The sequence below is a fragment of the Pezoporus flaviventris genome, unplaced genomic scaffold (genome assembly GCF_033815535.1).
Source record: "Pezoporus flaviventris isolate CSIRO_AGI_PZ_B2104156 unplaced genomic scaffold, CSIRO_AGI_Pfla_v1 ptg000025l, whole genome shotgun sequence".
NCBI lineage: Eukaryota > Metazoa > Chordata > Aves > Psittaciformes > Psittacidae > Pezoporus > Pezoporus flaviventris.
In genome coordinates this window covers 19,788,204-19,812,037 of record NW_026892573.1, presented here as the reverse complement: position 1 = coordinate 19,812,037, position 23,834 = coordinate 19,788,204, and the positions used below count along the sequence as shown (strand labels likewise).

General features: G+C 37.8%; 1 protein-coding gene across 4 annotated transcripts in view; it reads right to left on the bottom strand.

Annotated features, from left to right (window-relative positions):
• CWF19L2 (CWF19 like cell cycle control factor 2) overlaps positions 1 to 23,834 on the bottom strand; it is a 74,963-nt gene that overhangs the window by 42,158 nt on the left and 8,971 nt on the right. Inside the window, exons 1-9 of one of the 4 annotated variants that reach the window (XM_061457784.1) lie at positions 21,960 to 21,984; positions 18,722 to 18,841; positions 16,704 to 16,811; positions 14,263 to 14,382; positions 11,809 to 11,902; positions 10,554 to 10,669; positions 8,319 to 9,025; positions 7,214 to 7,310; positions 5,564 to 5,653 (exon numbers count right to left, since the gene is read on the bottom strand). In XM_061457784.1, the coding sequence (XP_061313768.1) occupies positions 5,564 to 5,653; positions 7,214 to 7,310; positions 8,319 to 9,025; positions 10,554 to 10,669; positions 11,809 to 11,902; positions 14,263 to 14,370 (1,212 nt within the window). In that variant the 5' untranslated portion in view covers positions 14,371 to 14,382; positions 16,704 to 16,811; positions 18,722 to 18,841; positions 21,960 to 21,984. Of the gene's footprint in view, positions 1 to 5,563; positions 5,654 to 7,213; positions 7,311 to 8,318; positions 9,026 to 10,553; positions 10,670 to 11,808; positions 11,903 to 14,262; positions 14,383 to 16,259; positions 16,332 to 16,703; positions 16,812 to 17,912; positions 18,070 to 18,721; positions 18,842 to 21,959; positions 21,985 to 23,834 lie in introns of those variants that run through there. The other 3 variants (XM_061457781.1, XM_061457782.1, XM_061457785.1) reach the window with 3 other exon arrangements.

The window sequence follows — 23,834 nt, the reverse complement described above, 5'->3', positions numbered from 1 at the left end:
CTGAGGAATGTATAGATCCTGTAGAATATATATTATTTTTCTTTTTATTTTTTGTATATATACATATATATATATGTATCACAACCACTGTTTTATTCCTTATGTTTTAAACACATTTATTAAATTAATCATACTAGACTGAATGCTGATGAACTTTTATAGAGAATTCAGTTATTCATATGAAGATTTGCTATGCTGAAATCATTCTTGTGTGCCTTGCAATTTCTCAAATGCGGGACAGAAAAGCTTGTCTTTGTTTCTTTTTACTTTTTCAGAACTTTGCTCTCTTCTTTTAAATACCCTATGACAATATATCCTCTACCATGTTATTTTGTTTAAAGTACTACCTTCTACCTTTCATTCAATTTGGTATTGACTTTTTATTTTAAACACAATTCATCATTATTAAGAACTGTCTCTATCAATTTCTTGGCAGAGACTACTTTCTGTTTCCTGCAGACAGATTAATTGCTATGGAAAACGGTAACAAGCTTAGTGTTAAGTTTTTTTCTTATAGGTCATACTTAATTTGAAATTGAAAACAGTTTTAAAAGATGCATACACTTCATTCATCCACCACTATTGACTGAGCGTAGATTTACCTAATTTTGCATCATGTCAATATACTTCCTGATTAAAAAAATAAACACAATTAAGTCAGTTTGTAGCAACACAAAAGCAAACTCTTTTTCATTTAGCAGATTTGACTCTAATTCTTATGCAAGGACCGTACTAAATGAAGCACAAGACGAACGAAATTCTGGGGAAAAAAAAAGAAAAAGCAAAGCACACAAATAATGCACATCATAAATTATTTAGAACTGACATAAAGAACACTTTCTACATGCAGATTAAAACATAAAAGCAGTTATACTGGATCAGACCAAAATCCAACATGTCTTTTCCAGCAGCAGCCAAAGGTGAATGCCTAATGAAGAGTACAAAAAGAAAGGATGCCTCCAAGCATTTGTAACTCAGCAATTAAAAGCCAGACATCATTTCTGTGCAATTCTCAAGGAATTTGTTTTTCATGAACACTGTCCAATCTCTCTTTGAACCTATTTAGGCTCTCATCATCCATAACTTCCTGGAGCAACGATTCTGTGAAGAATCACCTTTTCTTCCACTTGTTTTCAATCTGCCTTTTCAATTTGGACTAAATGGCTGTCGGACTAGATGATCATTAAAGGTCCTTTCTAACTTAAATATTATATATTCTGCCTCTTACTCATTTAAATTGTACCTCCCATCTTTTGTACCTCTAAAAACCACTGCAAATGATGGGCCTCAAAAGACTATTAATGTTCAATATATATTCAGTTAAGTAATAATACACAATAAAAACATAAATTACATCAGTTATGACTGGTACTGACAATGGTAGATGTGACATCCTCATAACCAATGCACTCATATCCAGAGTTGTGTAACACTTTCAGATAAGAGAAACACAAACTGTACTTAGAGGTAAGCCATGAACACATGGAAGTTTTTTTAAACGCTGAAATCTCCACAATTTTCTGTCTCCTTAAATTCATTAAATACTCATTTTCATCACCTATCCTAAATCAGAAACCCTATGGTACAGCAGCCAACTCTTACACAGCTTCACTAGGGCTCAAAGTGTAACTTCACTTTTCTCAAAATGCCCATGACATAAACATCTGAAGATCACGTACTCCTATCTATAAAAATATTTAATTCCGGTTTGGGCCTTTCATACAGCCCAGATGCCTCTTTTGCATATTCACCCATTTTTTTTCATTTCAGTAGACTCTGAAGGTTGTCTCCTGCCCAAGCGTAAAGGCAAAACAAGCACAATCTAAATATTAATTCACCCTTGTGACAACATACAACTCAAGTGTGTAGGTAGAGTAGCCATTAGGGCCCCAAATTTCACTTATCAGACAATATAACCATAATCATATTAAAATTCATAGGACTACATGCTTAAGGTAACCTGCAGTGAACAACAAGGAGGTCTACCCAAGCTGAGACATCCAGGCAGCGTGCAGCAGGCACACCGTGTCGGTTAACTTCTGTCTGTGGACTTTGTCAGGATGGTACATTCAGACAAGCTGATGTCTTTCACTAGAGCTGAGCACACAAAACCAGCTGAGACACCCGTGCATGTGCATTAGTGCCTTTAGTCACAGACTTTCCATTTACAACACAAAGATGGCCTCTAACAATCCAATGTGCCGTAAGTCAGGCTTGTTCAGTGTCTAGAGCACTTAAACTGTTGTTCCAATCTAATTTCATGTTTCAATCTAGAGATATTAGAATCAAAATGTTTACTTAATAATACAGAAAATAATTTATGACGTGCTTAAGGACATCAGATATTGAAACATTTAGAGCTGTGAAGAAATATTAATAACTAACTCATGGCCCCAGTTATCTTCTTGTTTAGTCTTGTGCTCTGTTTCACAAAGCCTTGTTGTTGAGGGCCTTTCCCTCAATAGGGAAAAACTTAGGGTAGCCTGATACATACCGGTGTCCTCTCACAGTCCCTCTGCTTACTGTAGAGCAGAAAATTTCTATCTTCTTAGGCATTATGCCTGATAACAGCAATGCTTCTTAGCTTTCCTAGCACAATTAACTAAGAAAATACTTACAATAGCACACCAGTTCAGAGGCTATTAAAAATCACTTATCTTCTATTTAGGTTTCATGTATATGTGCATATATATATACACATATACATATACATATATACACACACCTGTATTTATTTATAGATACTATATTTAAAAAATAGCTACTGTAAATAAGTAGGAAAAAGTACAATTGGGAATTTAAATATTTTAGATGATCTGGAAATTGGGGGAGGGAAAGAATGTGGAAAAACTTCAGTGAGCTAGTATCCCCAAACAATATTCCACAGTACTTCTTGTGAAATACCAAAAAACCAAGATACCTTCAAGAGGAATTTATATAAAAACTCTCTTCAAAAAGATTTAAAACTAACCTCTTCAAAAAATCCCACCCAAAATTTACTAAAAAATTCATCTCTCAATCCATGCAAGAGTTCCATTTATGAAGCTACTCAAAAGCTGCAAACAAGTTAAGCACAGCTAATAAATTTTCATCTTTTCTGCACTTTGGACACACAGAAGGCCAGCAAATCAAATGTTAGACAGGCAAAATGGTTTGTAATGCATAAAATAAACACTTCAATACCACTGAAAATGGTTCGAGGCTAAAAAGTTACTATTTTCTTTCAGTATCAAGAGAATCCAAACATCCTTTAGCCTGCACGAAATTTTAATCCGGGATACCTTCATACACAGAAAACCTGTAACACTATTAGTCATAGATGTTCACTTCATTTAATAGAAATATGAGCCTAACTACTAAGAACAAAGAAAAAAATCAAAATAAAAAAAGAAAACAACTTTTCTTCAAGGAAAATTTTTGCTATAAAATTACCCAGTGGGGCTTACTCACAACACAGCTATGGACTTCTTCTTCAGTGTCTTTTACAATTTTCTTGTATTCTAGGTTCAGAAAGATGCATACATCATGCTTTTTGGCTTCTTTCATCTCAAAATACCTGCTTGCAACATCTAAATGCATCACAAACCGCAGGTCTTCAAACTACAGATAACTTTAGCCAAAATGTAAACCAGTAACAAAGTGCTCTTACAGATCTTACCAGGATCTGTAACTGGTGAAATACATCATCTGATCAATGTGAGGTTTTTAAAAATCAAACATCAGTATCTGAAAACCTGTACTTAAAAACAACATTTTTCAGCTTCGTTGTTTTAGAATTCTTGCCTAAATCAAACTAACTATAAAAGCTAGATTTGCCTCTGTTCTCATTTACAAACAAACAAATAAATAAAACCAGGATTTAAGCTACCACTTGACAGTCCCTTCATCTGTAGTTTCTTCATCACTTTAACACAAAATAAACCAGCACTGATGTCAAAAGAATTGATCCTGTCTCCTCTGTACAAGCCCCAGCCATACATGCACGCCCCCTTATACTAGCATGAGTCTTCATTCAGTCACAACATGAACTGAATTGGGAAATTGATCCATGCTCAATTAGTCAAGAAGGAAAAAAACCTTCCTAGGGAGATGTATTCAGAATTGTCTCCATGCTTCCTGATTTATCTCCCCAGTTCTCCCAACAGAAGTGAAAATAAAGCAAAGCCACATTTCAGGACCTTTCACAACACAACACTGGCCATGCTGCTACAAGGTACTAGAGATAGACCTGCCTGAGACAAAATGCTTCCTATTTGTTATTCGTAGCAGAGGTAAAGCTATCAAACTTCGGGATCAGTGAGACATCCATTTGGAAAACCACTTCCGTGGGAACTGTTCCAAGTATCTTACTGGCAACACATCTGGCTGAACTGACTGAGGCTATCACTTGGGGGGGGTGTCAATGTTATAGAAAGACTCAATCGTATAGTATCAACTACATCTGCATAAATCAGCCCCTGGTGTTACAAGATGGTTTCGGAACATCTACGTTGTTCAGATACACGGTGTTATATAATTGACCCTTAATACACATTCTGCTTGTGTCCCAGTACTGCAAACTCAATTTGATGCTGTAAAACCAGTAGGACTGCCCTGGCAACTATCACAGGATAGGATATCACATAATACAGGTTAGAAGTAGCCATGAAACAGGCACAGACAAAGCATATTCATAAAGCCAGCAAGCCTCAAAAATATACAGGAAGACCCGCACCCTCTGGAAAGCAAGCCCTAGCAGTAATTAAAACCCAAATGACTTCAAATAGAATTCAAGGATTCCACCATGGTTTGGTGAAAGCCTAGGAAGTTAGAGCAACTTCACAGCAAGTTGTGAAGAGGTTGATACTGTTCTGCATGATGCAGTTCAAGGGCCCAACCTTCACAGAATTACAAACATAAACCACACCACTGTATCTGTAAGGGAATCATAGAATCATAAAATGGTTCAGGTTGGAAGGGGCCTTAAAGGTTCCAACCCCTCTGCCACAGTCAGGGGCACCTTCCACTGGACTATGTGAATTGGCAAACCATGGAAAGTCCAAAACAGCAGGACTGGCAACAGTCCTGGTTCTCACAAACTAAAGATTGTTAAAACTTTAGGTTTTGCCTTAAAGCCTCTTCTCCATCTTGAGGACAGAGTTCATAAATGAAGATATTAACCCTGTTTCCTTGTAGCTATATCAAAGTTGGTATGGAAGAAGATCACATTCCTTGAATACCACTCTTCAAAAAGAACAATACTTGAAGCACCAACTTCTTCAGAAACATCAGATTTATGTAACAGCCAGCACTGTCAACATGGCACATACAAGGTTTATTTTTAATGGAAGATATATCATTACTTACAAAATACTACCAGTAAAAAAATTCCTATGGAAGTTGCTAAAGAACAATGGAGAAGGTTTTGTTTACCACCAAAAAGTACAATTCAATTTGAAAAGTAACTCACCTAAAATCACACCTTGTAATTTTCCTAAGTACATTTAGTGTTCTCTGTAATTTGGCTGCTACCTGTACTATACCGCTGTGTAGCACAAAGAAAAGAAGAATATTTTCCCCTTACCTCTCTGCCAGAATTTGCTGGAATCTGCCCTTGAGTTTCTCTCAATTTGCGAGCGTTCTGAAGTTCTTCTTGAAGTTCTGAAGCTAACTCCTTCAAAGAAGTGGTAGTACTCCATTAGTTTAACCATTTAAAACTTATAGAAACCTTGTATCTGAATTAACTACTCATTCCATTTCTTCATGGTTTGGTTATATTTTTTAAACTGTAATGACACAAAAGACTAAAGAAAGCATCTCAATATATTTCACACAATTCTTTACTGGACATACAATAAAAAATAATGTTCATAATGGAAGCATTTAAAGTACAGAAACATACACTGTCATAAAAATACCCACCAAAATTATGCTTCAACATTATTCAGTTATACTAACAAATGCTTTGTACAGCTAAGCTTAGGTGTATAGGAAGCAGAACAAGGAAGCCTGAACACATCAAGTCAATACCTTTCCAGGTTATGCTACATATTCCTTTGTAATGAGACTAAGGAAATATCCCTCAGACATTTTTGCTATACAGCTTCCTATCTCTTGACCCCACATGCTCAACTTTGGCACTTAAAACCTTACTTTTGGCACTAAAATGGACAAGAGGTAGAAAACAAGAACTGTTTACAGTCTTGTGTAAATTGTTTTTCATTCATCTGTTTATCAAGTAAATAAAATCATTTTAGAATACGCTGGTTTGCTAAGAATTGCTAAGTCACAACTTATCAGCCTATACAAAATACAACCATTTATTCTCTGACCACTTTGCCGTTTCATTGATTGGACTCCAACAATCAAGCCAATACTTGCTGCCCCAAAATTAAATCATTTGATCAACACCAAGCAGTAAGTCAGTAACAAAAGTAGATTCAGAATTAATTTGTCCTACATGGTCAACCATAATCTCTGGCCACCAGGACATGCTGTTACATCACCATCTATTCTAGTGTGTGTGGATGAACTTGTTTAAACAAGCTGCATTTTCAATTTGGTCAAAGAAAGGCCATGAAAAACTTATTTAAAGAGCAACAAGGCACAGATTAGTTAATTTATTATGTATGCTATGATTGGCGTTTGTGAGGTTTTGTTTGGGGTTTTGTTTGCTTTTATTTTTTTTTTACATAGGCTAATTCAGAGTGCATATTTTGAAAAACTGCATATATAAAATTAACAGTATTATTAACCGTCATTCTCATTGCAGAGCTGGATGTAATGGCCTTTGTGGTTACTTTCAGTTTTTGCATTTCCATATCATAATTAGTAAATATACAGCAGATCTACGGACCACAAACATCTACTTGTGACAAAGCTGATGAAACAATAAAAGCTCCAGACACTGTCTATGTTGTGACACAGACTGGGAGCTTTGTAGTCTTCACCTGCTACCTGCTTAATACATTAAATACTGTAACAAAAGCACAGAACAACTGGGTTTGGTTATGCTGCCTAGCTTACAAAACCTGGCAACCTGAACCTCTACTCTAGTCCAAGAACCACTGCATTTAAAACAGAAGTTACAGTAAAAGCAGTATCTTCAAGTCCTAACTGATAAAGTTTGCAGGACTTTATTTGCCTGAATATTTTTTTTTATTTAAACAACTAAATCACTATCAGCTTTCAAGAAAAATTGCAGTAAATCATGAAAATTTTTCATAGGCATTACCATGTCTCCCATGAGTTCTGCTTTCACAATCCTTGCTCCCAGTTTGTTCATCTCCTCTTCAGTAAGGATCCGAGGTGGCTCATCATTTGATGTGTTTCTGTAAAACACCAGCAGCACTAAACCCATAGAAAAACAGTCATATTTACCTGTGTAATCAAATATTATATGCCTACTGTACTGATATATATGCCCCATCTCTGCAAGTCCAGGTTGGATGGGGCTTTGAGCAACCTGGTCTAGTGAAGGTGTCCTTGCCCATGGCTCAAAGCCCCATCCAACCTAGCCTTGAACACTTCCAGATACCATCCTCCTTACATACTCCAACCAAGAATATTTACTTATCCAGCTTTCCCAAGCAACTAAATAACACCATCCTAACTATAAAATACTTTTGCACATGCCTACCTATTGTTGGGAAGATCTGAAGGAAAACATTCACAGTAATAATCCCACTGTTCATATCACTGGAAGAACCAGCAACTGGTAATACTGGAAAACATGAGTCCTTGAGTAGACAAAAGCTCAGTTCTCTACCACTTACTTTCTTGACAACCCCTCCTTACTACTCTTGGTTGTATTTCCTACCACTTACTAGTTTGCATTTCCCTTTCCACTCCTATTAATCTTCCCTCTTTTCCACAGAAATGCACTTTTGTAGTCAATACCTTCTACTATTTTTCAAATGCTACTACTTTAGTATATGAGTTCATATCACAGGTGGCAAACCTATCCCTGCTGCATTAATTATTTCAGGTTATAGTCAGTATTTTCTAACATTTCAAGTTCAATTTTAGAAATTCAACAACAGTTAAGACATCAGTTTGTAGGCTTTTTTACCTAAGAGATTAATTTACTGCAGTGTGAACTGAAGGAAGCAGAAAATAACCAATCATTAGCAATTCTCAAATATGCTGAGACAAGTTAAGTAGGGGTCCATCACTTCTACAGTGGTCCATTTTAGCTGTCTCAGCTGGAAGGCTAGCCTCTTCCTAACTAAAAAGAGCTCATTTAATCAGATCTAATACTGTCATAAAGAAGACAGAGTTTCTGGTACACTTTGCCATGAAAAATACAGCAAAGACAAGTAAAGATGTTTGTCAAATACCTAGAACCGGATGCTTTACTGTCAGATAATGTTTGTTTCTTCCCAGAGATATTGCTTGGGTACTCCTGATGCAACTTCTCTTTTACATTACTTGGAGTTCTTTCCCTATTATTGTCATGAACTTGTTCCTTAGTACCTGATGATTTTTGATCAGACATTAATTTCTCATTGTTATCTTCTCTGTGTGTTTTATTCCACAGTGCAGTATCCTCACTAGGTTTTTGGAAACGGCTACTCAAAGAGCTATGAACTGTCAGTTTGGAAGAGGACTGCTGTGACTCGTGGACTCTATGTGAAGATGATAAATCATCTTCAGAGGGTTTCAGAAATCTGTGTTTCATGTTGCTTAGAGATGAACTCTTTCCCTGACTTCGTTTTTCATGGGAATATTGTTCTGCTTTGGAGCCTCTCAATACTGAGTCTGTGCTACTGTGTCCACGTTCTTGGTCTTCTCTTGGCGTATCTCTTTTGTGATCTTTGTCTTCTTGCGCCCATCCCTTGCCATACTTCTCCCTAGTATAGCTGCCAAAAGTGTTCCTGTTCCTACCATCTTCATCTCGTGTCTCCTTTTTCATATACCATTCTTTCTTCTCTTTCTCACTTTCTGAATAGTAAGGTTTCTTCCACCTTCCACTTCCAGAGTAATTTTCCTTTCTCGATGCAATCTTTTCAGCTTCATCTAATCGTGACTGAAATATCTCCATTGACTGCAACAAAGAATAGAAGAACAGTCATACTGCTTTTCAGGTCATGGGGTGTTGTGAAGCTTCCTACAAAGTATTACAAGCAAGGCACCATTCTGTAAAAATGAATCACAGTGCAATGGGCAAGGCATGGAGTGGAAAGGAAGACCAGCATGAAAAAGGGAGTTTAGAACCTCATGTCTAAGATACTCTGCTGGGAAGGCTTTCTGATTGGACGATTTCTAACTTCCATCCCATGGCTCTAAAGTGCTAAAGCCCTCCTGAGAACAGGGACCAGGGCCCCAGAACTGTCTCCTCCTGGCAAGCTGGAAACCTGAGGCTTGAGCAGGGAGAAAGGCCTCCTCTTTCTTACTCATAAACTTTGCACTTATGCTCACCAGATGCTCAGATTCTACAGAAGCAATGGTTATTCCCACTAAACCACTTTACAATCTAGTTTAACTGTTAAAAACACAGGAGAGTCGGTGCAAAATCTTTAGCTTCAGTCTTTGAACAACTGTCTCTGGCTTTCTGGATAAATATTCTATCCATTAGGCAATTATACAAAATACGGACTGTTCCTCTTCCCTCTTTTGAGCTGAAAATCCACCAATTATTTTTTTTTCCCTCAAAACATTACAAACCAAAGCAAGTCAGACAGGGATCTCTTTTGATCACTGTCCTGCACTTCAGCAGCCAGAGTAGTTCACACTGTTTGAACTCTAGCTTCTTGAGAAAGATTCTTAACATTAAAATTCTTTTCAAGCACTGGTATTGAATAATTTCTACCAGCACTGACTATGTTAGGTTCATCACTCAGGAGTGACTACAATTCAGTTTGAAGACAGTAGTATGGAGTCATAGCGTCTTACCCAGCATTTCCACAACCAACCTAGCCTTACCAAAAAGCCCACAGAAAACTCAGATGTAACACCATGGCCAAAATTCAACACCTCACACCTTCAATGAATGCTTTAAAAAACAATAATATAATATGTAGGAGGGGCAAGTTTGAAGACTTAATATTGTTATTGCAGACTGCTTTATTAAAAATAAATTTTGAAGACTTTTAAGCCCTTCAGAAGCAAGCAGCTTTTTCTGTATATCTGGACTGAGCAGAACACAAGTGGCCAGAAGAATCATATTCAGTAAAATTTGACACAGCTCTCCAAATTATCCTGGCATTATTGTTATTCTCAATGTGCATTATTATCTGGTAGGTGCACAAGAACAAAGTATGTTTTCTAGCATATATAATAATTTTGGAAGCACTCGGGTACTTTGTAACTGGGATCATTTGAACCTCCTAATACAGAAGACACGCGTTTTAAATTTGGTGTAGGATCCCATACATTAAAAAATATTTAACAAAAAAGATAAAAAAGGCTGGGTAGCTTTAAACTCTTCATCACTCCAGAGAAGCTTCAGAGGCTCCTTTTTCCTGCTCCTTTCCATATGTGTTGTACTACATGTTAAGTATTTGTGCCTTTAGATGAAAGCAACCTTTCCAAGCATTTAACAGTATGAAAAAGATTTAGCTGAAGATTCTTACCCCGTATCTCTCAGCTACAATTTCCTCAACATTTCGTTTCTCTCTCTCAGCCTGCTCCTTCATCCTTTGGTATGATTTTTGTAACCAACTTAATCCAGCATCTTCTACCACAGTAACTAAAGTAGAAAACAATGAGAGGTTGTAGCTTTATATCTCCATAGTTACTTCTATTTAACCTTTCTCTGTACAAAACATTAAGCCTTAACTTAATGTAAAAATTGAAGGGATGCAAAAGAAAAATAAGAAGAATATAGTAATACAATTACATGTTTATATAAGTTAATGCTGGATTTACTTCAGCAATACACTGATTTAATTTAAGCCAATGCTGGATAGACATTAGTAGTACACTGATTTAATTTAAGCTTCTCCATTTTATCACAGAATACAACAAGCAGTTTCCAAGACAGGAGTGGCATATGAGAAGTTCTGGGGGCTTTCTTCCATCCGTTCTTTGGCTTATCCCTTACTTACAAACATGTGCATTCCCCTTCTCAAAAAAATTGAGTAACACATTGCTTTCCATTTGAGAAGCTAGCAAAGATCTTAACATTGGAACACATATTCACTGATACCTGTCACCTCTTACAGATCGCTGATCTCTCTGACTCCTAGAAGTGGGCATGAGGTTAATAGTTTGCAGGACAGCCTATCCGCAAGAAAAGGCTCCCAAAGAGAGAAAATCCAGGGACCCCACTGTTCCCTGTTGACAGAATACAAGCACCCTTCTTATCGCATACTAAACACTTCATGACATTATAGAAAATATTTTTCTAACTGCTCTTGCTGGCAATAGGCAGAATAGCCCCAGGGTAAGAAAAAAACTGAAAAGGTCACAGAAATTACATTTTTCACAAACTGAATCTGTAATATACTTCATTTTAATGTGACTCAGACTTCTGTGGATGAATATCTTAAAATTATAATTTGTGTAATGGAATGAAAGGAACCAAATGAGATGACAACAATTTATCTTGTCTTGGTTAAATCATACTTTCCTTTAATTAGTTCAAAATGGAGAATTTCTGTAAAGATGTTGAAGGTCAAACCACTCAAGACTAAAATGCAGTGAAAAGTAATTCTGCAAAACAGCATACTGTGATATTAACCCCAATATTCACTATGGAATTTTCACCCAGATTTTATTTTATTACACATTATTATAATTCCTTTACATTAAGATTAGTAGTAACCTGTTAGCAACACAGAGATTGGAGATAAAAATTTAATATTCATAATAAAAGTTGCTGTTTACCTTTCTTAACTGAAGTTGCCTCATCCTTCGCTGGTGGCAAACCTGTACCACCATCTTTCCAATAGGGATTGAGTTCTCTCTCAGACAGCATGGCCTAAACAGAAATCATTTTAATGTGTGCATAGCATGTGGTTTGTATTTTCTAGAATATTTGATAAATATTTGTAAGAGACAGTGTGGGAACAGTACAGCTTACTCATATCTTCTGCTATCTGAAGTCAGTGGAAATAAACCTAATTCTCCATCCTGAGTCAAAGTTCTCAAACATGTGCTTAGTTGGTACCTATTAAGATACACAGAAGTAGTTTTACTGTTTGACGGCACTGCCAGTGTAGCACTTTTATCTGAAGGACCAGTTTGGGGGCTCTTAGTTTTATCTCAGTTCCTGCTTTTCACCCTCAAACAAGTTTGCTTATTGTGATTCGGTCAACTGATTTCTCTGGAACCAGGCAAGGAAGTCCACTGAAGAAAAGGCAGTGGATTAGGATTAGGCATTCCAGCACTAAATTCTGTATTTGTCTATGGTCTATCTTCAATTCACCACCACTGCTGGCATGCTGCATGCATTTGTTCTCCACATTGTTTTGGGTATTAAAAAAAAAAAAAAGACAGACATTCTGGTGAAGAAAGCACAAAAGTATAAACCTGCATGGAGAACAAGTAGTTGGGTGGGAGAGTCTACAAAAATCATATTCTTCCAGGATGAAGAATACATATAAATTGTCATTAACCATATAATACATGCTGACATTTTTGTGATTTAATATCTCCACATTCCTTCATCTTTCAACAATTCAGAAAAAGTGCTCAGCAAAAACTTATGTGAGGAAATAAACCCAAATAGATTAATCCATTCTCAAGAGACAATAGTGCTGCATACTATACACACTAAGTCAGTCTGGTTCCTAGCCACAACAAAACTAACTGGAAAACCTAAGAGCAACAAATGGCCTACTATAAGATGTGAGGACAAGTAACTATTAGTGATCAGCAACTATGTTTTCCTATCAGACTGCATTGCATTTAAGGAGCTGAATGAGCAAATGAAGCAGCCAGCAACTGTATGTAAACAGAACTAATTTAGTGACAGCAACCACTTCCCCATCCAGACCCTGATCTCCCCATGTGTTCACAACTGCAGCATGAAAGGTAAGCAACTGCTCTGAATTCTTTTTTCAGGAAAAAACAAGCTGCAGCACCCTACACTTTAACACAGTAAATTAGGTTTCCCTGCAGTAGGAAAGATGGCTTACAGCAGAGTACAGGCATGCTGATCAGGCTGCCTTTCAGCATTTGGATTAACCATGACAAGTACAAGGTCCTACACCTGGGTGGGAGCAATCCCAGGCACAGCTACAGGTTGGGCAGAGAAGAGATTCAGAGCAGCCCTGCAGAGAAGGACTTGGGGGTGTTGGTTGATGAGAAAATGAACATGAGCCAGCTGCAGTGTGCGCTTGCAGCCCAGAAAGCCAACTGTATCCTGGGCTGCATCAAAAGGAGCGTGACCAGCAGGTCAAAGGAGGTGATCCTGCCCCTCTACTCTGCTCTTGTGAGACCTCATCTAGAGTATTGTGTGCAGTTCTGGTGTCCTCAACATAAAAAGGACATGGAACTGTTGGAACAAGTCCAGAGAAGGGCCACAAGGATGATCAGGGGACTGGAGCATCTCCCGTATGAAGACAGCTTGGGGCTGTTCAGCCTGGAGAAGAGAAGGCTGCGTGGAGACCTCATAGCAGCCTTCCAGTATCTGAAGGGGGCCTATAGGGATGCTGGGGATGGACTCTTCATTAGAGACTGTAGTGACAGGACAAGGGGTAATGGGTTAAAACTTAAACTGGGGAAGTTTAGGTTGGATATAAGGAGGAAATTGTTTCCTGTTAGGGTGGTGAGGCACTGGAATGGGTTGCCCAGGGAGGTTGTGAATGCTCCATCCCTGGCAGTGTTCAAGACCAGGTTGGACGAGGCCTTGGGTGATATGATTTAGCGTAAGGTGTCCCTGCCCACGGCAGGGGGGCTGGAACTAGATGATCATAAGGTCCTTTCCAACCCTAACGATTCTATGAGGTAAGCTTTACGACACAGAAGAATGGTGCTCCTTCCACACACAACACGGAGATAAGGCCAGACCAGCAGTCTGTCACTGTTATTAAGTAAAAACATCCTAAAAGCCCTTCTAACATCACAGAACTTAGTAGTAACAAAATCATCTTTCTCCTGACCCAGAAGACAGCTCAAAGGCTTTTCTCCACAAGATAAGCCTGCTTTATGAACCCCTCCTATCCCAAACAGAACAAATAACTGACAAATTCAATTAAAAATCACTATCACACAATGCATCAGGCATTTGTTCAGAAACTATACAAAGACTTACATATTTGAATCAACTCATTGGTTCATTCATCACACAAAATTTAGAAAGATGCAGAAAAAAGTTGCTCTACTAATTCCTCCTACCTGCTCAAGCTCTTGAGTTTTCTGCCGTTCCAAGATCTTTTCTTTGTGCCGTTCACTTCTGACAGCTGCTGATGAAGTGGTTTTCAACAACATGAAGTCTAAATTCATCCATTCTTCTCTCTTTAAAATAAACACAAAGAATCAGTGTTCATACTTCTAACAAAAACATGGCTTCGGTACAAATCAAACCAGTGCAACTACTCACAAACATTACTTAAAGTAAACAGCATAGGTTTTACAAACATATATTAAATACTTCAATGAAAAGCAAACATGATTTTAGGAAGCCAAATGTTTAATTTTTTTAATATTCACTTACACAAATTTCATAAATGTCTTTCTGTAATTTGAAATACATCTTCACAATGAATTTAAGACACCAGTAAACAAGCAAACCATATAAACCATAAACTATTTGCTTAAACAGTGTACATCTAGATCAATTCCCTTTCATCTCGCTAATTCTGAGTTCATGACCTCTTCCACCCTTCTAGCATATGCAAAATCTACAATCAGTAATTGAGCATAGTTCATACCTCAAGCATCTATGCCTTAACTGCACCCTCAAACAATTACACATCTAAATTCTGTGAACTCTACCCATAATAACAGGTACAAAACTGCATTTACAAAACCAATGATAGTTTAAAAATGAGGACCACTCTCTGAAGAAAAGCAACATATAAAAAGCCTAGATATTCCTACTACCTTTATGCACACAAAACCTGAAGCCTCAAAAGAAAGCAGTGACATACACATTATAAACAACTACTCTACAAAAATAAGTATTTGGAACAATTCAGTGGATAGTAAAGCAATCAAAATGGCAAGATTTCATCTATTTTGAAATATGTCCTTGCAGAAGACTCTTCGTATCTTCAGTAGCGTTCAAATCTGAGTTGTCAATCCAAAGAGATGCTATATGTCGCATTCTCTGTTATTTAAAAATTGTATTAGGCAAACACCAGAGATTTTCAGACGTGAAACACAACATTCCACTTCTCAGATGTCCTCTGAGAAGGAACTGAAAAATAATCTATCTTCAAGTGATTCAATAGTGTCTATGCCCACACGAGTAAGCAACGTGGATCAACAGAAGTGGATGTGCATGGACCTCTTGAGGTCATCTGGCCAAACTCCCCAGCTCAAACAGGGCCACCTAGAGACAGTTGCCCAGCACCATGACCAGACAGCCTGTAAAAATATCCAGGGCTGAAGATTCTACAAGCTCTCCTGGCAATCTGTGCCAGTGCCTAGTCACCCTCACAGTAAAAAACTGTTTCCTGATGTTCAGGAAGAAACTCCTGAGTTTCTGCCTATTGCCTCTGGGCCTGTCAAGCACCAATGAAAAGAGTCTGGCTGTGACTCCTATATAGGCCTCGGATCTGCAGTTGGGAGGATGGGGAGTGGGGTGTCTGTGTGTCTCTCTCTCTAGTTGTTTTTTTAAGTAATCATTCTGGACTAGTCTGAGACTGGTCCTGTGGAGCATCTTGGGTGCACTTTGAGACCGTATCTTCTAATTTAGTTTAATCCAACAGAAAATGGATATATATGCAGCAAGACTTCTTCATAATGTGAGCCAAAATACAAAAAGGAGGAATGACCAGGATATTCCTTTCAAAAGCAAACTCTTTATCCAAAAATAGAAAAGCACAAGGCACACTTTATACATGAAACGTTTGGATAAAATTGTTTTTGCAGTATAAATTATCATGACATACAGAAGGATCTGTACTGCATTACTTTATACTTTTCCAAGAAGATAGATATGATTCTGAGATCCTTTTTATTTCTTTCAACAAGTTGCACAAATTCAGAATGAGAAAAGCGGACTTTTTTCAGGAGTGGAACTGGACACTAAATTAAAAATCATAATTTCCACACAACTGAGAATGTCATGATATGTGACTATATTTATGTTACTAAAATCACAGCATTTCACTTTAGAATGACTCCATTTTCCAGAATAAACACTGCTTACTGGGCACAGGATTTACCTAGGATAATCAAAAGAAGCACTGATTCCATCAATATTGTTGCTGAAAGTTCTAGACCTCTCTTCCTTGTATCTGTTTAAGCATCACAGAAGCAAAAATTTGTTCAACTGTAGAACAGCCACTGAAATTTTGTAGAAAAAACAACATGCTAGTCAAGGTCTTTAAGTGGACCTCTTCAAGAAAATCAAGCTCAGTTGCTAGAGCCTCAAAACATGATGAAAGGCATCGGTGCAAGGCAACTTTAAGTGTAGTTAAATACTAAGCAACTATTAGGTAGAGAAGTCATCCAATAAATGAAATGTAACATTACCTAGCTAAGCAAAGACATTTGTCTATAAAATACGTTTTGCTCAACAGACTGCAAAACAGCTGTCAAGAAACCTAAGCACATTTCACATTCGGTCATGCTGAATTCATTTCTGGAGTACTTATCATACTGCTCACCTGCAAGGAGGGTTCATTTACAGCATCTGATTGTTTGTTGACCTTCCAAGCCTTTTCTGTGTTGCATGACTGTGACACATTTGACTCAACCCATTCAACTGAAGAATCCTAAAATTAAGAGTCAAATGGAAAGAATAATAATAACACCTTAACATATTATTATATGTTGATAAAGTGCAATACTTTACCAAGTATACCGATAATCAATATTGGTTCTGATTAGCATTACTAATATAATACTGCTTATTATTTAGAAATACTGACAAACTGGGGATCCCAACATAAGAAGGACATGGACTTGTTGAAGCGAGACCAGAGGAGGGCCACAAAGATGATGAGAGGGCTGGAACACCTGTGCTGTGGAGACAGGCTGAGAGAGTTGGGTTTGTTCAGCCTGGAGAAGAGAAGGCTCCAGGGAGACCTTAAAAGCAGCTTCCAGTACCTAAAGGGGCCTGGAGAAAGTACCTAAAGGGGCCTGGAGAAAGTACCTAAAGCAAGCTGGAGAGAGGTTTTTCATAAGGACAAGGGGAAATGGCTGAAAGAGGGTAGATTCAGATTAGACATAAGGAATTCTTCACTATGAGGGTGGTGAGACTGGAACAGGGTGCCCCAAGAAGTTGTGGCTTCCCCATCCCTGGAAATGTTCAAGACCTGGTGGGACAGGGCTTGGTACAATCTGGTCTAGTGGAAGGTGCCGTTGTCCATGGCAGGTGGGGTGAAACTACATGATCTCTAATGTTCCTTCCAACAAAAGCCATTCTATGATAATAAAAATAGAATATTGATATTCCCATAGGAGATTGCTCCTTCATGATCAAAACATTCCACCATATATCACAGTATGTAACACTAGCTTATACTGACCTTTTATTAGCATAACACTGTTAAAACTGTCAGAATAAAAATAAAACCCAAACTAATTGTTTTTATGACATTACAAAAAAAACCAAAATTTTAAAAATCTAAATTCATTACAAAGTATATTTTACATTAAAATGTAAAATCAGTAGCAGTACAATATAAAGCACTGTACATGCTATCTCCTCCTATTTTCATATCCAACTTCCTACACTTGCAAACTGCACTGATATTTTACACTTGAAGCAAATAGGACTGTATTGAACAGTTTCTTTGCTATTCACATGAACCTGTCATGGGAATAGCAGACTTTGGATTGAAGGTATCAGCCAGTGACAGCCTGGAACTCACTGATGTGATCTGAAGGATTTTGATGACTCCAATGGGAAATGTGGGACATTTGTGCCTTAGGTTACTTCCCACACAGAAAAGCATAGTTAACCTCTGATACCAGTCCCTAGAAAACAGATTTCATACAGCGTGTTCCTTCACTCAATAAGAGAGACTGTCTGCAAAGAGAAAATAAATAAAATAAAGTAAAATAAAATAAAATAAAATAAATATCACAGCACTGACTTGCACAGAAATACTGGGAGGGTGCTTGACACAATGCTGCCAGAAAGCAACATCCAGATTTCTAACAGTCACTATAGTGTGTTGACAGAATGCCTCTCCATATGAAGGCATCTGCTTACAGATACAAATGCACAAGTTTGAGCCTTCCTTCAGATCCACATACAACTCCCATGTTGCTGAGTGTTTCCATGGAAAAGTGCAGCAGTAACTCATGCTTAAAACTGAAGGCAAGCGTTTGCAGTTTTAGACACCTCATTCTGCCATGTACCACTGACTACAAGAAACCCACGAATTTTTCCACTCTTATCTTAGAATGAAGATTTTCTTCAATTTCTCTCTGCTGAAAAACTATAAATTCCTTAGATCCTAATGAATGAATTCAGTATTATAAGATTCACAGCACTTATAACAGCAATTTTTAAATTGATTAAAGAGTACATTAAAAAGACAAACTTTACACAATTTTTCCCAAAAGAAAATGGTAAGAATAAGGAGTAATTTTACTAACCATGTGTGCCCACAGAGGCTAGAATGCCACAGGTTTTAAAAATGTTGTTTGAAGCATTTTAAAGTGTCTTACTTACCGAAGAACTATCGAGTAAGTCATCCTTCTTTTCAGATTTTTGTTTCTTATTTTTTTTCTTTTCTTTCTTAGTTTTTTTTGAATGCTTATCCTTTTTCTTCTTTTTCTGCACAGAATGTTCCTACAAGTAAATATTTGTAAATAAGTAAGCCACCCAGATGAAAGAAAATCAGCTTGCCCAGAGAAGCTGACCCATCCCTGGAAGTGTTCAAGGCCAGGTTGGATGTAGCTTTGAGTAAAGTGTCCCTGCCCATTGCAGGGGGTTGGAACTAGATGATCTTTAAGATCCCTTCCAGCCCAAACCATTCATCCTAAACACGAGTGACATGAGGACAGTAAACTTCTGTTCTTCATTCTGAGAAGTCTTCTGTTCTTACAACCCTGTGAACTGCATATGATACGACAGAGTAAACTTCTGATTTTCTCTTTGAAAAAAATTCTCCAGGCAACTACTCCATTGCAAAGCACAGTTCACTACCTGTTAATTCGAGAAGTTAGCAAACCTGCCTTAGTGCACATTCACCTTTGAAAGTATCTCAGCCAGTGCAAAACTTGGAACTTCCATATAAATACTCTCAAGGACTATGCGAGTATAAAAGAATTAGCATTTGGGGCTGCAGAATGTTCTTTCCTTTCTGAAAAGAACATTATGGAGCTAATGACCAGAAATACTTTTGCACTGCTTCTGAAACAAAATAATAGTCGCTGCAGAGAGTTTCAGCTCCTGAAAAGGATTTTTATAAACCACATAAATAACAAACTTTACAGCCTCAGAAGCCCCCTCAATTACTTTCAGCAGAAACATGACTTTCCCAAGCAACTTTAATACTGAATATAACTTGCCATTAGAAAACTCTTTATCCCAATAATCACATCTGATTAAACAGGAGAAAAGCTACTTTTTATTACTACAACCCTAATTTTGTGTGAGAAGTCTTGCAAGATTGAGCTTGCTTTTGATTTTTGTTTGCTTGTGGTGCTGTTTGTTTGCGGGGGGGGGGGGGGGGGGGGGGTAATAACTAAAGTCAGAGCAAAAACTAAAGACACAGTTTGTTTTTCACCCCCAAAGTCCAAGTTTTACCAAAAAGTGTGTTCAATCATAAGCCAAAAAATCACATGCAATTTTAAAAAGACCAATATTTAAAACAAACAAACAACATCTGAGGAGATTAGACAACCAGTTGAAGTCCTTCCTCCAGGTCAGCTATTAGCTGTCTGCAACAGACTATAGATGCAAGCCTGTGCACTACACAAGACAGTTGCCTCCCTGCCACAGGCCGGTCTTCTCTTTTTGACACAGCCAAGAAGGAAATCTGCAGCTTTTATATCCATAGAAAACAAGGCTTGCAGGAAGATGACCAGTACACTGTAAGGGTTCAATGAACAGCAATGCATGCTAAAAAGTAAGTTAAAAAAGAAAAAAAAAAAAAAAAATCAAACAAAACATCTATGCCCAAACGAAGCACCATTTTAAACCCTCATCATCTACTTTCTTAGAAGCTCCAGGTGATAAGATAATGCACTGAAATGCAAGCAAGGCTGCTACCCAAATGTCTTCATTTTAAAAGAAGGGACTTTGAAGAAAGGGGAAAAAATACACTCCAAAAAAAAAACACCCAAAAGTTTTAGCTCAAAAAAAGAGGCCAAGACACAGACTTCCACCTCTAGAATGAAGCTGAGAATCTACAAGGGTGAATACTAAAGTTTAACATTCAAAAGGCAGGGATTAAGAAAGAATAAGTTAAGAGCACACTGGGAAATTTATTCCAATATCAGAACAGTTTTCCAGTTTATAAATAAAGAAAACAACAAAAGAATAAGCAGGACCTTAATTCAGTGAGTGAAATAGTAGTTGAGCATAACGTAGGGTCACCAAAACCACATAGGACTCCAAAAAATACAGGTATTTCCTGCTACCTCCCCATGATCCAGAGAGCTCACTGGCTGACTCTGGCCACCCTAACACATCTGTCCATCTGGGACAACACCGTTCAAAGTTCATGTGGAAATCACTGACTGATATTCTCTGTTCTAGTCCATACAGTTGACAATGGCCCTTCTATCTTAAAAAATACATTCTTGTGACTAAAATTAGGTAACTGAGCATGATACATTCATGTGCAAGTGAAAGGTCGTAACCCTCACAAAATGCCTACTAGTCACACATACACAAAACCTAAGCTTATAACTGCACAGAGATGAAACAGTGGAGATAAAGGGATCTTGAATATAGCTCTAGATGGGAAAACGCAACAAACTCTAAAAACGTTTGCTTCGCAAGTAAATGCAAAGCACATTGCCAGGAGTTACACTGGGTAAAGGGCAGGCTTTCATTGCATACTGCAATACTCCATTTCACTTCTGGTTGAGAAAGACTTGCAGATGGATCAAACAGTTCCCTTCCACCCCTTTAGCAGTTCTCGGGTATACATATCTATTTACACTTTAAATAAAGGCCAAACTCAGCTTCTCAATATGGCTACAACTGATCTGCTCTTTGCCTGCCTAGGAAGATCTAGGCTTTTATCCTTCTCTACAACAACAGGAATTTTTTTTTTTAATTACTATTTCCTTCCTGTTACTAAAGTTACAAATATATATTGCATAAAATGGAATTAACATTATAAATAAGGTAGAAAAGAAGATGTTATACCTTTTATTAGATCTAAGAATACACAAAATAGGCAAGTATTTAGGTAATTGAGATACATGATCCTAATAAAAGAGGTGTATCATCAGTTTGGCTGAAGTATACAAACACATATTCAGAACACAGAATGATCAGAAATCATCATCAAACTGCAGCCTATTGTCTCCTGAATAGCAAATGAAACAGGACTGGGCAAGATGAATCTGTAGTGGCAATACCACCAGATTGTTAAAGACAGACACAAAAGCATTAGGTTAAAATTTGTTTCTTCTTAGACAAAAATACAAAGTATAAAAGACTCCTAACAATATCTGTATGCAATATTTTTTTTTTTAAAAAAAAGCTGCCTAGATATTTTAAAAGGTGAAAGAAGCTGTATTTTCATCTAAATTATCACTTATACATGAGACTAGAAAGTTATCAGCGATACTGATCCTTTCTATCTCTAAAACCTATCTAGCTCCCTCTACCATCAAATTGCAATATCCATTTGTTATTGTAGTGAATACTTTTCCCTCACACACACACACAGTTATTTCAAGGGGGGGAGGGAGGAAAATCTGTACACATTACTAGCTTCAAACCTTACCTTTCTATTCTATTTGTCTTTTATGACACAGGGCTTGCTAGCATCTTACGCTGAAAAGGAAGAAAAACTAGTTAAGTCCCCTGTCAGATTTACTGGTTTATGCTATGATGGCCAACTCTCATAGTTTCACATCTCTCAACCCACAGGAGCTTAAGAATTTAATTCACATTAAGGCTCATTAACACTTTATGATACCACAAAAATATCCAACAAACTGCTCAATGGCTACCTGCCACTGAAGGCCAGGGCTCCGTTCCCATAGCTCTCCTCTCCACACTCCCCCTCCTGTGTGTTCCCACCACCTTGCCTGCACCAGCCTGTCACTGTACTCCAGCCTCAGGGGAAGCCACTTCAAGGACCACCCCGACACAGTGAATCCCCCAAAAATAGGGTGCAGCCTCCTGCAGATCAAGCGTTTAAGCTACCCCTCTGGCAAGGTCCTCAAGGCTGCCAGTTTAAACACAAGGATCAAGGGAGAAAATGTGAACTTCAGGGTGGAAGAAGCACAGGGAAAAAACTCATTTTAGCAACAGCTTACTGTTAGACAAGTTCAAAAGATCTAACACCTGATGGCAGTCAGACATCGACAGAAGGCACACAAAATTTAAACGATTAGCTTTTCTTTCTAATTTCAGGATCAATTCCCATCCTATCATACAATCCATTCTACTCATTTACCAGTTCAGCTACCAGAAAGGTTGCTGTGGCCTGCATTACCCTCCCAGCTTCCATCACCCCAAAGCTTAGGGCCAGAAGCTCTGGTTACATGAGTGCTTATCTTCAGGATAAGCATACTCTTCCTTGCAGTTTTGATGCTCTTATACCAATTCTCTCAGTAACACACTTATTTTTGTGAATGCTTAGACTGTTTCTCTACGCTCAATATTCCCATTATTGTTACATCCATGGAGGAGGATAGGAGTGGCAATACAAGTAAAGGTTTAGCTTCCACCTGAATCACAATAGAGTCCTGACTGTACCTGCACCTCCTCCAGACACAGCTGTGCCACCGCTGTCATTTTCACCTGCCAAAAGGCACAGAACACAGGTCACTGAAAAGATCACCGCTTAAATTACTTAAGCTTCTTGTGACGAATAATCATTAAAGAACAGTCAGACAAGAGTAGACTGTAGGAGATGCCAGCCTTCAGTCAGAAACATCGGGAAGTCAGTAACTGTTTCTGCTGGTACACCTGCAGACACAACAGATAAATAGATACACTATGATAGCTACTACTGCTAGGAAACTGTAGACAGACACTTCACATTAATGTAGGATGTCTCCACTCCTGTGGCAGCGGAAACTGTAGTGGAAGGACTCACAGAAGATAACAGTGAAGACATGTCTTCATCACTCACCTTCTAAAATTACCTATCTGTTAAACCAAAGGTGTTGCTTACAAAAATGCATACAGAGGCGTTCTGTCAGAAGTCTGAAAACCTGCAGCATTCACTTCTCAGGGCTGTTACTCTCCTAACATCACTCAAAGATATGAGTATAGTAATACTAACATGCTTATTCCCTTTGACAGAGAGAGTCAAGGATGTAACACTTCATAAAGGATTTAAAAGGGAAAGAACAAAAAGGAAGGTGCTTAGTATTACAGCACAGAAGCAATTTCCACAAACACCAGCTCTATAACCTTTACCAGTGATATATTTTGCTATTAATTTCTGTATTTTCCACTGAAAACTGAAGTGTAAAATACTGACAAAGCATTCCATCACCTAGGCAAAACTGATCACTGCATCAACCCAATGGTTAGGCTTTTACAAGGAAATACCTGACAAGTACTTCACCAGGAAAACTTGCTGACTTCACAGCTTGTTTAGAGTTCAAATACAGTGAACTCAGTGATATTGATACACTTTGTT